Raw genomic sequence first — 14,207 nt, 5'->3', positions numbered from 1 at the left:
TGGGTGTGTGTGTGTGTTCTGCACGTGGGTAGACATGTTTGTGTGAGTGAGTGACCGCTGTAGTGAACCATAGGCCAGTGTGTCTATACGTGTGTGTGCATGTTTGTGTGATAGGCTACAGTATTTGTGTGTGTGTGTGTGTGTGTGTGTGTGTGTGTGTGTGTGTGTGTGTGTGTGTGCATGTATGTGTGATTGGCTACAGTATTTGTGTGTGTGTGTGTGCATGTATGTGTGATTGGCTACAGATTCATAAAAGAAAATTGTAGTTCAATCACAGCATCACTGCTTTTTGTAGGAAAGACTCCCAAACCCAGCTGCAGTCTTTCGTAAAACTAAGATGAGGAAGAGAGACACAACAGTGCTGTCCCATAAGAGCAGAAACAGGACTTCCATCCACGTCCTTCCTGCAGTAAAGTGAATGTTCTAGATGGTTCCGTTAAAGAAACAGGACCTACATCCACGTCCTTCCTGCAGTAAAGTGAATGTTCTAGATGGTTCCGTTAAAGAAACAGGACTTACATCCACGTCCTTCCTGCAGTAAAGTGAATGTTCTAGAATGGTTCCGTTAAAGAAACAGGACCTACATCCACGTCCTTCCTGCAGTAAAGTGAATGTTCTAGAATGGTTCCGTTAAAGCCCTGATCAAAATCTTGTGTGATTCTTGTGTGCACTACAGTCCAGGACCGGTATACCATTAACATAGATTTGTACAGGGTTTTATATCATAGGTGCTCACAATGAGAATGCTGGTTGGAAAAATATGTGTGAGAATTTTGTAAACCTGAAAATGCAAGCCACTTTTTGTCTGCACTTTTCATGTTTGTGTGTGCATGGGCGTGGGTGATTGCGTGTGTGTGTGTTTATGGGAGCATGTGTATTTGTGTACATGTATATGCGGGTGACTGTAATTGTAGGCCTATGTGAGTACATGTGATTGTTCGGTGTGTGTGTGTGTGTGTGTGTGTGTGAGTACACGTGTCTGTGTGTGTGTTTGTGTGAGAGTACATGTGTTTGTGTGTGATGTGTGTGTGTGTGTGTGTGAGAGTACATGTGTGTGTGTGTGTGAGTACATGTGTTTGTGTGTGATGTGTGTGTGTGTGTGTGTGTGAGTACATGTGTTTGTGTGTGATGTGTGTGTGATGTAGAGGTGGCTCTGTCTAGAACATAGTGAAGCATTCCTTCTTCACGACCATGTGACTAGAGGGATTAACACATTTTCCACGCTCGGGCCTCAGCAAGTGTGGCATTCTGTTGGGGAATTTTTAGAAATGCCATAAAAGGTAGCAAACAATATCCTCTTGCTCTAGCCGATAGCATGAAAAATCACCCTGTTGTTTAATAAAAACTTGTGTAAAATCCATGTTGATGAGCTTGAACAACACAATGTTTGTGACTGAGTTGTGAAGGCAGCAGATGAGGCTGAATGTTTGTGACTTGATCTGTGAAGGCAGAGGAAGCTAAATGTGTCCTTTGTACGTCGCTTTGGTCTAAAAGCGTCTGCTAAATGACTAAATATCTAAATCTAATGTGTCTGATCCCCTCTCAGGAGGTGAAATTCATGTTGATGAGCTTGATCAACACAATGTTTGTGACTGAGCTGTGAAGGTAGATGAAGCTGAATGTTTGTGACTGAGTGGTGAAGGCACACGAAGGCTAATTGTGTCCTGTGTACGTCGCTTTGGTTTAAAAGCGTCTGCTAAATGACTAAATGTCTAAATGTATTAAAAGCGTCTGCTAAATGACTAAATGTCTAAATGTAATAAAAGCGTCTGCTAAATGACTAAATGTCTAAATGTAATGTGTCTGATCCCTCACTTTGGTTTAAAAGCGTCTGCTAAATGACTAAATGTCTAAATGTAATAAAAGCGTCTGCTAAATGACTAAATGTCTAAATGTAATGTGTCTGATCCCCTCTCAGGAGTCGATGAAGATCGCCCTTCAGCACGGGGATCGACCGCTGCAGGCTCTGTGTTTGCTGAACTTCGCTGATATCCACCGCTGCAGGAAGGACGTGGATGTAAGTCCTGTTACACTCTTGTGGGGCAGCACTGTTGTATCTCTCTGGGGTCTGTAACCTTTGGAAAGTGAAACAGTGTTATAATATTGTCTTACTTTAAACACCCCGCCTTGTGGAGCAATGTGTGTTAAAAGTGTGTGTCAAACTCTGCAAACTTTATGGAATCTGTCATTAATTTAGTAAAAGGATAACTACACTACTATGCAGCATTTTTCGCTCCCATTTCTTGACGTGGTGAAAATGCAGGATACTTTCTCCCTGTTTAATGTGGATGGTTTTCTCCTCCAGAGGGCGTTGCCTAGATACGAGTCGTCCATGTGCATCATGATAGAGATCGGCAACCGACTTGGTCAAGCCTCCATCTACCTCAACGTGGCCAAGTGCTGGGAGATGCAGAAGGAGTTGGACAAGGTGGATACACCGTTTGTCTTTTAACACTTCCAACACCAAGGCCTTTTTACCTCCGCCAAGGAGGTTATGTTTTCGCCCCTGTATGTTTGTCTGTTTGTTTGTTTGTTTGTTTGTCAGCAGGATTACGCTGAAACACATGCACCGATTTCCATCAAACTTTGTGGGGAGATTGGTTAATATAATGGCAATAATTGATTAGATTTTCAGATGTCAAGGTCAAAGGTCAAGGTCACAAGGCGGAGGTTTGCATTCTCTGAAGGCTCCCATTCTTGTTTTGATTGTATTAGGTAGTCTACCATACCTGATATTTTTGTATATTTCACCTAATTAAAAACCATGAGGCAAAAGTGGCATGCATGATTATATTCTAGAACACCTCAGCAATAAAAACTATGAGAGTAAAAGGAATGTAGTAAAAAATGGTTGCTGTGGGTGTTAGTTTTATGTTTGTATGGCAATAAAATACCACCAACTGACCCATGGGGCAGCTTGGGGCTGGAAGGGTTAAATGCCAGTTCCTGGTTCATCACTTCAACACCAAAGTGCTGAGAAATGTTTTTTTGTTCAGTGTATGGATCCATGTTGATGTTTCTGTAATCTTTCCTCAGGCCCTGGACTCTTTGCAGAGAGCAGAGGAGCTGTCAGAAACAATGGGAAATAAGGTACTGTCAGACATCTTACTACACCTCTGAACCACTAAGTTGTCATACCTGCAGTTGCCATGGCAATAGTGTATGTTGATTATTTTCAGGTTATTTTCACCTTTTATCACTCTAGACACCATGCTACTATACAGTGCCCAGTGTACCCTAAACTGGTTAGGCGTGTTATATCTGAACTTTGACCTTCAACAGAGTTCTAGCTTTAATCTAGGCATAGCAAAGGCCACTTGTATGTAAGATTCCCATATGTACAAAATCTGTAGGAATATCGCTTTATTACGGAGAAAGTTGCTAGGTGGCACTACACTAAAAAAAAATCCAGACAGGGCTATTCTTGTGCCCTGAATGGAATTAGATCTGATCTCCAGGCACCTCCTGTTAGTCCTAGTGTATGAGTAAACTACCAAAGTGTAATTCAACAGCTGGTTACAAATTATAGTAACAAGGGCTGCGATATGGTTGATGTCAAATGACGCTCAGTAAGTCATGTGACCTCGTGAAGTCATCTGATCTGGGCTTGTAGGCTCAGCTGTGTTGGAGTGAGAGAGTGGGCACTGTCACATGTGTGTTCTTATTGACGTTGATGTAATCTTATTGATCAATATTTCATCTCTCCCAGCGTGAGGGCATCGGATATCATCATTTATAATTCATTCACGTGTATTTATTGATGTTAATAATAAATAATAATTCATTTTATTTGTTGAGCAGTCTTCATTCAAGCAGAATCTCAGAGTGCTAAAAAACAGCTCTCAGCAAAAGCACAGTTTAAGAAAATTATAAGGTTTTTTTAGAAGTAGGAAATGCCTTTCTGAATAAAAAGGTTTTTAGGCCAGTCTTAATGTTGTATTATCTCATCTCTCCAGAGGATTTTTATAGTTGCATTATGTAATCTCCTGATTGTCTTGAAGACACACTCCCTGCGTGATGGCATCTGATTTATAATTCATTGAATGTTTATTTGATCTGAGGTCTGGGTTGTATTGTGTAATCCCTCCAGCTGATCGCGCTGAAGACGCACTCGGTGCGCGAGGGGATCTTCCGGAGCCAGGAGAAGCAGACGGAGCTGCGGGAACAGGTGGTGAAGTTCCTGCAGTGTGTGGAGGAGCTGGAGCTCTACTGCGGGATGTGCGGAGAGTCCATCGGGGAGAAGAACCAACAGCTGCAGTCTCTGCCCTGCTCCCACATCTACCACCTCAGGTAGGAGTCCATCTACTCTGGGCTCAACTAGTCTGCTCTGCTCTGGGCTGGACTAGTCTGGTCTGCTGGTCTGGGCTGGACTAGTCTGGTCTGGTCTAGTCTGGCATCACGTGTAATTATACGTGTAATTATTTCGTATAATGTTTTTCTGTAATGCAGCTTTTACATGCTTGTAACACCCAAGCCTATTCCCTCTACTTTCATTTACCCACATTTATGAGATCAAAGGCATTATGAGGTATTTTTTTTTTATTCTAAATTATACACTTGGGGATTACACCAGTGACTAACTTGTCTCTTTTTGTTTTACCAAGGTGCATAGAGTCAAACGGAACTAAAGGTTGCCCACGGTGTCGCAGTTCGTCCATGAAGCCTGGCTTTGTCTGAGGACACGTAGGGAGTCCTGTCTTGGAGTGAGAGACATACGGGGACTTCCTCTCTCCAGAAATGACTCCAGATCAGCCTTCAGGAGAGACTTCACAGAGGGATGTTGTCATACTTTTCCTCCACGGGCACCACAACAACCAGGAATTATTTCTGTGGATTCTGTGATTGAACTCCTTCAACTAACATTGTTTACTTGATGTTCAACCCACAAACACACACAACGCTCCATGTTGTCCCTCCGCTGAAAGCAATGTGAACTCCTCTGCAGTACCAGCAGGTGCCTCCAGGGGTAGCGTGCGCGCTGGGCACCCCAGAACGAGTTGGGAGTTCTTGCTGTGGAGGATTGCTGAGCTTGGCTGCTGGAACAGATAGCAGTGAAGCGACCTGTCAAGCCTTTCCCTCTTACCTCAGTGGAGCTTCAGTTCTCTTCTTTTCTGAGCCTCGGCTGGTGAAAGAGTAGTTACACTGACGGTGACGCTCTCGTCCGGTTATCGGCTGAACCTCAACTGGTGAAAGAGTAGTTTCACTGACAGTGACGCTCTCGACCGGCTAACGACTGAAGCTCAAGAACTGTACATGATCATGTGACGCACTGAGGGGAAGGTAAACTATCAGCATCTCAAACTCGGCTGTGTTCAGTTCAAATTACCAGTGGCATTCTCTACGACGGGGTAGGCTGCAATCGGCCATATTTGGCCAAGAGAAACCCTCTATAACCGCATAGTGACCATTTTTTATGTTCTCTGTGCTGATCTCCCCTCTCATATTGTAATATTGGTATGAGATGACCTCTGTTAGTCATGTTTAGTTTATTCATACTTAACCCACTCTTTGACCCAACTGTAATAATCCCTGAGCTACACAATTTGTGGTGCTGACATATACAGTATAGGTTGTATTAATATGCTCCTGTCTTGGTGATGAACAAGTTTAATGCAAGAATATTAATGTATTCCAAAAAGACCCCATTTTGTTTGTTGGGTGCAGATACAGTGACTTTATTTAGGCCTAAGGTTGAATATAAACGTATTCCAAACAAACAGAGAGTTTTCAGTTGCCCTTTTTATCTTGCAGAAAGACACTGCCATTTTAATTATAGCCGAACGCAGAGCAGAATACCACAGAAAATGTACCCCCCACACGTTATTAAAATACATCCCCATTACTTTGATCTCTTTTCCCCTCTAACTCTCTGTCTGTGTGGAAGTGCCTTTCCAATACATTGTCAAAAAGCTTCTTGCCTACGTAAACATCCCATACAGTTAAACCACACATCCATTTAAGTTATACATCCCATTCAGTTGAACCACACATCCATTTAAGTTATACATCCCATACAGTTGAACCACACATCCATTTAAGTTATACATCCCATACAGTTGAACCACACATCCATTTAAGTTATGCATCCCATACAGTTGAACCACACATCCATTTAAGTTATGCATCCCATACAGTTGAACCACACATCCATTTAAGTTATGCATCCCATACAGTTGAACCACACATCCATTTAAGTTATGCATCCCATACAGTTGAACCACACATCCATTTAAGTTATGCATCCCATACAGTTGAACCACACATCCATTTAAGTTATACATCCCATACAGTTGAACCACACATCCATTTAAGTTATACATCCCATACAGTTGAACCACACATCCATTTAAGTTATACATCCCATACAGTTAAACCACACATCCATTTAAGTTATACATCCCATACAGTTAAACCACACATCCATTTAAGTTATACATCCCATACAGTTGAACCACACATCCATTTAAGTTCCCAGGGATCGACTCTTGGACCTCTGCAGCGTTGAGTTCTGAACAGCTCTGTCTCCCGACTCTTAAGGCCATAGATGTGGGTAACAGAAGTCTCTCTGTTACTCACGTGTTCATTTCAATGAATGATCCTAACTGTAATGGAGTCCTTACTTAGGTAACTGGTAGCATGTTTCCCAATGGATCTTTGTATTCAGTCATGCATATAGATTAATTAAATTGGGGTAAGATATAGATTGCGTGTTAAAGCCAATAAGTGCTTAATGTATTCACGAATTAATTATAGTGTTATATTGTAATATTGTAATGAATGTGTGACAGGTCTATTCTTAAATCTGACCAATTTGAATTGACAAGCTTGCCATTTTTCCTATCCACATATAAAGCTACTGTAATATATTCTTCTATATGATTGAAATGTTTGGGTGGTTTGGGATTTGTTAAATATGGACACAAGATTTAACATAAGAAGCGTGTAGGGGAGGTTGAGAAGGAAAAAAACTACAAAATCTCAACTGAATTGACCATTACATGAAAAAGAACAAAGCTGCAGTCATATACCCAGAACCCATTGTTTGGAATATTGGTTTAGGAATATATCAAAATAAAATGTCAACAATGAACACACGTTAATTGTGATATTAGTGTAACTAACAAATATCACCAAAAACACAGCATGTTTTTGTACCCAAAAAAGTTGAAGTAGACATTTTTAAAATGATAAAAAGGTTCAGTGTCAAAACATATAAAAGTTTATACATTCGTCATGCTTATCATTTTAATGCGAGATTATGGAAAGAAAGTGAATAATAATTTGCATGAATCTGCCATTGGGGCAATCCCAGACTAATAATTTCCACTGTTAGGGAGTAACTAGTTACATGTAACAGAGTTATGCCATTAAATTACAAAATAGATGTAATAGTAATCAGTTACAATTACTAAGAATAAACATTCTCAATTAGTTACTTATCCAAATGTTGGGGTTGCATCAGAATGTATTATTTTTGGTAAAAAGCTTTGTAGCTTATTTATAGAATATTGTATTCATTCTGTTGCTTTACACCTTTTCAACGTGTAGACGGGTTCCATTCATTTGGCAGCATACGTTTTTTGAGCGTTGTTTTTGAATGGTTCTCATGTTTTTATTTGCAGCACCTCTCTTCTGCCAATCAAAATATAATCGCAAGTAATCAAATGTAATACGTTACGTTACTTTGATGAATAAAAATAATGAACAATAGGTACATCACTTACTACTTATTTTGAACAGGGTAGTCAGTAGTCTGTGACCTATTTGATTTATGAGGTAACCCTCCCAAATCTGCAATTGTCATATACATACATAATTACTCCTGTTGAATGGCTAATGTTTGTGAGTTATAGGATAAGTTTTGATGCAGCTCTCTCTTTCTTTCTTTCTTTCTCTCTCTCTCGCTGCCTCTCTCTTTCTCCCTCTCTCTGTCTCTGTCTCTATCTTATTTTCATAGATTAAACGCACTCGTACCTTGTCTTGTAACTGCCAGTAAGCCCTGATCTTCCTTCCGCAGAAAAATGTGACCTTTCCTTCCTGCGATGTAATTGAATTGTTCCCTTTGTCCTCTTCAGGAAACCAGTTGTACCAATAATGATCATTAATCTGCCATCACTTTGTAGTAAAAATTTCACTGTAATATGTGTAATATGTTGTACACTAGCTACTAACTGGTTAAAGCTACCTCTTAGTTATCTCTCCATCTCTCTCATTCTCAGTGCTGTTTGTGTCATATGATAACATAATAATCTGGATCTGTTTTTGTTTTATGATAACATAATAATCTGGATCTGTTTGTGTCATATGATAACAATAATCTCGATCTGTGAGAGGCTGTTGGATGGGGAGCACAAAACATCTTTGTACATAATCTTTTTTTTCTAGAATAAATAAAATATTCAAAGACATATATCATTTGTTGTTGTCTCATTTTTTTCTTTTTTTCATTGTACCTTTTTTCATGACTGCCACTGCAAGCTTTCGGCCTTAAGCCAAGGAATGAGGAAGTAGTGATGTCACTATGCTGTCACTGACTGTAAATCATGTTCATCCAGTTCTGCAAGTCCCTTTCACAAGAAATAGACAAGAAGAACACAGATACCGACACACACACACGCACACACAGACACACACGCACACACAGACACAGGAGCCAGTTTCACTAAAACTATCTTTTGAGATAAAGCCATGGAAGGTCTGCCTCTCGGTAAGGAGGCCCTCATCTGTCCCCTGTGCTGTGAGGTCTTCAGGTACCCGGTCACCCTTCAGTGTGGCCACAGCTCCTGTAAGGCCTGCCTGCAGGACCTCTGGGACAGGAAGGAGTCTCGCGAGTGTCCCATATGTCATCGGCTGGAGGCCAGTCAGAGGCCGCCCATCAACCTGACGCTGAAGATCGCCTCGGACTACTTCCAGCAGTGGCAGGCCGCCGCCACGGCGGGTAGACTAGAGGAGCAATGTGCGGCGCACAACGAGAAACTCAAGCTTTTCTGCCAGAGAGATGAAGTGCCTATCTGTCTCATCTGTCAGCTGTCGAGGGAACACAAAAACCACGAATGCTGCTCCGTAGCAGATGCAGCTATGGATCGCAAGGTAGGACACTTGAGTCTGATACAGATTGTACTGTGACTGAGGGCAAGGTAGGATACTTGAGTCTGATACAGATTTTGCTGTGACTAAGCTACAAAAAAAACATTCTTCTTGAAATAAATCAAGAAGAATAATAGAAATATAGACGAATAATAGAAATCTTAATTCTGAACCTGTACTCATATTTCAGACGTAAGGGTGCACCCTTGGCCTTATTCATATGTTGATATATTTGATTGAATCCCTTTACTATTGATACTTAATACTATCGATAGGATTCCTTCATTCATTATACATTTTATACTTAAGAGAAATATAATGTTAATACAGCTCTTCACAGACTATTTTAACTACTGTATATGCGATTTGAATCTGTATATTCACTAACTCTTTTAACATTCCCTACCCCGCCATCGAACCTAGTGATCCAAAAGTAAATTTCTCTGTTTACCTCAGGACCTCCTCCATTTTGGATCTAAAGCCTGCCATTTTGACTCTAAAGTCTGCCTGTGCTCAGTCATTTCTGCCACTAATAAGTGTCTTTAAATTTTAAATTAACAACCACAATTCAGCAGAACTCACCTTGATAAAAGGTCTGTGAAGCAGACACAGAAAATGCTGTTACGTCTCAAATCTTTATGTGTTGTACCTTTTCAAATGCCTGTTTCAAGTTTCTCTGTGTTCGTCAGGCTGCCATGTCACCCAGATACACCTCACTGACTAATCATCTCAGCATGCTTGAGAGAGTGAGAGACAACTGGAGAGAGACCGAGACCTACATTAAGGTAAATCATTGGTAGAATTATTATTAATACTATATAAGCTACAAGCAGTACTTAAACAGCCTCTCTGCACAACTGTATTACCAAACCCCACATCTTCAAATAAAAATGATGAATCAGGGTCACGTTCTATCTGTTTTGTTGCAGACGCAGGCAGACGTGACAGAGAAGCTGATAAAAGAGGAGTTTGAGAAGCTGCACAGTTTCTTGAGGGAGGAAGAGGCCGTTAAACTGAAAACACTGAGAGAGGAGGAGGAGACGAAGGCGGAGAGCATGAGGAAGAAGCTGGAGGATATCTCCGAGCAGGTGGAGGACCTGTCCGCCATCATAAGAGACGTGAACGAAACGATGAAGGGCAGTGACATCCAGTTTCTAAGAGTATGTCACTTTTAACCACTATAAAATGAAAACACTATACAGTATATATGCTATTGCAGTGATATGGACTTTCATGATTGGCTTTATCTGTTTCCATATCCTGATGTGCCTCCATCACACATTGCACCAAAGGACTACACAAAAACCATATGCAGGTAAGAATCTCTCTACATTCATCACCATCTTGGTCAAAAATAGGCCGATATCTAGAAGTAGTTTACATCTGATTCAGCTCATCTTGCTTCTCTGAAACGTTAATACTATAATCATACTATAATCATGATAGATTAGTGTTTAGGCTACCTGTGTAGCCCTCAGCTATTTCAATACATTTAACATTAAGTTTTAGTGGATCTCTGTGCATTTTTATTGCACTCTACACCCTGCCTTAATTTTCTCTAATGTCTTCAAAGAAACTGAGTAGAAAACAGCTCCCTCTAGTGGCTGAAATGAATGTGTTAATATCTCATACCCCTCTGTGGTTTCCAGGCTGAGGTACACCATGCAGGAGCCTGAGGTCCTCACTGGAGCTCTGATAGACTCAGCACAGTACCTGGGCTCATTGAAGTACGACGTCTGGAAGAAGATGGCCGACATGGTTCATCACTGTGAGTGAAGGCCAACGCCCGCTGGCGGTGAATGACGCACGTCAAGAGATTCCGTAGTTTGGAATGTACTTGTTTGTAACGGGTCAACGCCCACTGAAAGCTTCTGACACGCGTTGACGCCAAAGTTTTGAACACAGTTCTATTAATTGAGTATTAGGTCCATAGAAATGGCTTGATTTTCAATTAAATCCACATATTTTAAACTCCTATAGGCCACTGTCACCCCCCAACCGAATTACCACTGCAGAATTCACATCCTGTGTATGTTCTTCGTGTCTCTATGTTCTCTGTACCTGACTGAACCTGCGCAACTCTTTGATCAGCTGAACACAGTATGCATGCTCCGACTTTAATTAGGTGAACACAGTATGCAGACTCTGACTTTAATTAGCTGAACACAGTATGCATACTCTGACTTTAATCAGCTGAACACAGTATGAATAATCTGACTTTAATTAGCTGAACACAGTATGCATACTCTGACTTTAATTAGGTGAACACAGTATGCATACTCTGACTTTAATTAGCTGAACACAGTATGCATACTCTGACTTTAATTAGCTGAACACAGTATGCATACTCCGACTTTAATTAGCTGAACACAGTATGCATACTCAGCTGAACAGAGTATGCATACTCTGACTTTTAATCAGGTGTAGCATACTCAGAGCAGAGATATAGAGATGATTGGAAGGGCAGAGGGAACACAGAAGCAGGACTGGAAACCCAAAGCCGAGAAGAGATATAGAGTTCAAAGAGACATGGTACCAGGTGCTGAGTGAGTTTCACTTGGCATCAAAAGGGTCATTGCATTACATTGACTCTGAGCAAAAGGTGTCAAACTGAGATTAGAAATATCATCAAAGATTAGAAAGAGATTAGAATTTAGAGATTAGAAAAGAAAAATGTAGAGATTGGAAAGATCATCAAAGATCAAGATTCTTGATAGTAGGTGCTGGATGATTTCACAAGTGACATGATAACAGTCAGGCTCCACTGATCTCTCCCTTCCAGGTCCTTTGTATCTGGACCCCAACACAGCACAGGCCAACCTCATCCTCTCTGACGAGCTCACCAGCGTGCATTATGGGAAAAAGTCTCCGGTGCCTAGCAACCACGAGCGCTGCAGCAGCCGCATGGCGGTGCTCGCTGTAGCCGGCTTCACGTCGGGGAAACACTCCTGGGAGGTGGACGTGGGGGACGGCACCAGCTGGTACATCGGAGTGGCCCGGGAGTCCATCGACAGGAAGGACACGGTGTTCCTGAACCCCGCCGAGGGCTTCTGGGTCATCGGCTTGTGCAACAGCAACACGTACTGGGCCCAGACGTCCCCCCGCACTCGTCTGACCGTGCGGACGAAGCCTCAGAGGATCACGGTGGAGCTGGACTGCGACAGGGGCAAAGTGACGTTCCTGAACACCGCCGACGGTTCGGTTATGCACACGTTCAAAGAAAAGTTCACCGAGATGATTTTTCCATTCTTCTCACCGGGGATGAATGAGGGCAATAGCAGTCCCATACCCCTTAAAATCTCCCCCCTCAAGACTTCAGTCCTGCTCTACTGATGGTTCCCATACCCCCTTAACCCCCCCCCCCATGAAGACTTCAGTTCTGATTCGCTGACAGGTATATCCAAGCTCCCATAAAACCTGCCCTGTGAAGTCTTCAGTTCTGATTCGCTGACAGTCTTATATCCAAGCTCCCTAAAAACCTGAAGACTTCACACTCTACTGAGTCTTAACTTCAACGTCATTCAGCACACCTGGCATGGCTTGGTCCTGCACAGGAGAGCGTCCATCTTGAGCGTCCATCTCAGCTTAGTTTGGAGCAGTTCAACTTGTAATGGAAATGCACACTAACGCGCTGTGGTGCAGCCAGAAGTGGCAGTGGATAACCCCAATACAACCTGATCCCCCTTCAAATCAGCATCCTCAAGACTTCAGTCCCGCTCTGCTGCCATTGAACTGTGGGGGAACAGCTTGCCCTCAGACTTTTGTTAGACCAAATCTGAACTCTCTCTTACAGAACGCCTCTGTTTAAGAGCTTGGAAAAGCCTAACTTCATACCCTTGTCATTTTGCCTTCAGAGAGCTAAGAATGTGCATATCATATATAAACACTCAAAAATATAATGGACTTTTTACGGGTCTATTACGGGAACTATTACAGGTATTAGTGTACATATGGGTGTAATATGATCATTTTGATGTGAGAATTGTTTCAGGACCTACAACAATACAACTCTGAATGCATGTTAAAAAGTGTTTCTCCTTCTCGATAGTCTTGTGCATTCAATGCATAGCTTTCCCCTTTCAGACAGTCAACTTATTGAATCTGTATACATACTATTGCCCTGAAATATGAACACACCTGGGATAAAAACAGATAAAATGTGCATGTATCCTGGGGAATACTGCGGGATACAGGGAGGTACTAATGGTTTCTTCTGAATTTGACCTTTGTTGTAGAGAGTAATGTTTTATATTAAACTACATATTAGACCTTTAAGCACTTTCGTTGAGTATGGTCATTTGAAGTGACTGAAGACTGAACCAGTATGATAAAAGGCACGCTTTTAAAAGTAACCAAAACACAAACTGTCAACCTGCAAATGACTTCCTGGAGTGTTTTGTTTCATTACTGTATGGGGAAGCAGAGCACGCCAAGACTGATATTCTACTCTCATATTTCAAACCGCAGGAGGAAACGGTTATTTGCTGCTGGTTGCTACTGTGCTAGGGGACTCATAACACAGTGAACTGTGAGCAGATAAACACACTTCATGAACCCACCCAACAGTTACATTTCTATTTACATAGCGACAAAACAATACAATTGTCTCAAGGTGCTTTACAGAGCCCAGTGGCAAGTGGCAAGACTCACTGTTTATCAGGAAGAAACCTTAAAGTAGCATTCCGGATCAATTGCCAATCGCTTACGACATGCTATCGGCTAAAACTAACAAAATCTCTTGACATGTGCTGACTTTGACATTATGACAAACTAGTTAGTCAACAACTGTCCTTACACAGTCAAACATCAAGCAAGTGCAACACAAGACAAAGCAAGAGGGCAAATAAGCTACTTAGCTGTTCGACAGACAGTAAAAAGCCGGGCGGCTTCAGGCAATCCTACATTTAGCAGTAATGGACCTGGTATGGCAATGGCACAGTGGCGATTCTCCATTTTAAAATTAATTATAGCGCCCCTGCTTATCCTAACCCTAACCCTGAAGTACAATTGTTGCATAATGCTTCTTCAAGGAGAGCCGCGGCATATAAGGGGGGGGGGTCTGCTTGTGGACGGCCAGGTAGAGATAGCAAAGTGAAACAGTGACACTATAGTCGCTAAAA

The 14,207-nt window shown here is 41.8% G+C and overlaps 2 protein-coding genes across 2 annotated transcripts in view; both read left to right on the top strand.

Annotated features, from left to right (window-relative positions):
• rapsn (receptor-associated protein of the synapse, 43kD) overlaps positions 1-8,328 on the top strand; it is a 17,025-nt gene extending 8,697 nt beyond the window's left edge. The window contains exons 4-8 of the mRNA XM_080847378.1: positions 1,919-2,017; positions 2,306-2,428; positions 3,037-3,090; positions 4,091-4,290; positions 4,605-8,328. Coding sequence (XP_080703504.1) covers positions 1,919-2,017; positions 2,306-2,428; positions 3,037-3,090; positions 4,091-4,290; positions 4,605-4,677 — 549 coding nt within the window. The 3' untranslated portion in view covers positions 4,678-8,328. The remainder of the gene's footprint in view (positions 1-1,918; positions 2,018-2,305; positions 2,429-3,036; positions 3,091-4,090; positions 4,291-4,604) is intronic.
• A 360-nt stretch (positions 8,329-8,688) lies between these two features.
• Positions 8,689-12,420, top strand: LOC308372430 (zinc-binding protein A33-like; the record flags this gene model as incomplete). The annotated part of the gene is made up of 5 exons (XM_080847583.1): positions 8,689-9,090; positions 10,017-10,247; positions 10,380-10,402; positions 10,737-10,855; positions 11,870-12,420. 5 exons carry the CDS (start codon positions 8,689-8,691, stop codon positions 12,418-12,420), a joined length of 1,326 nt encoding a protein of 441 aa, XP_080703709.1.
• Positions 12,421-14,207: the final 1,787 nt, after the last annotated feature.

Source organism: Sprattus sprattus (assembly GCF_963457725.1).
Source record: "Sprattus sprattus genome assembly, chromosome: 11".
NCBI lineage: Eukaryota > Metazoa > Chordata > Actinopteri > Clupeiformes > Clupeidae > Sprattus > Sprattus sprattus.
The sequence above is the reverse complement of the archived record's forward strand: the minus strand, read 5'-3'. Positions and strand labels throughout refer to the sequence as shown.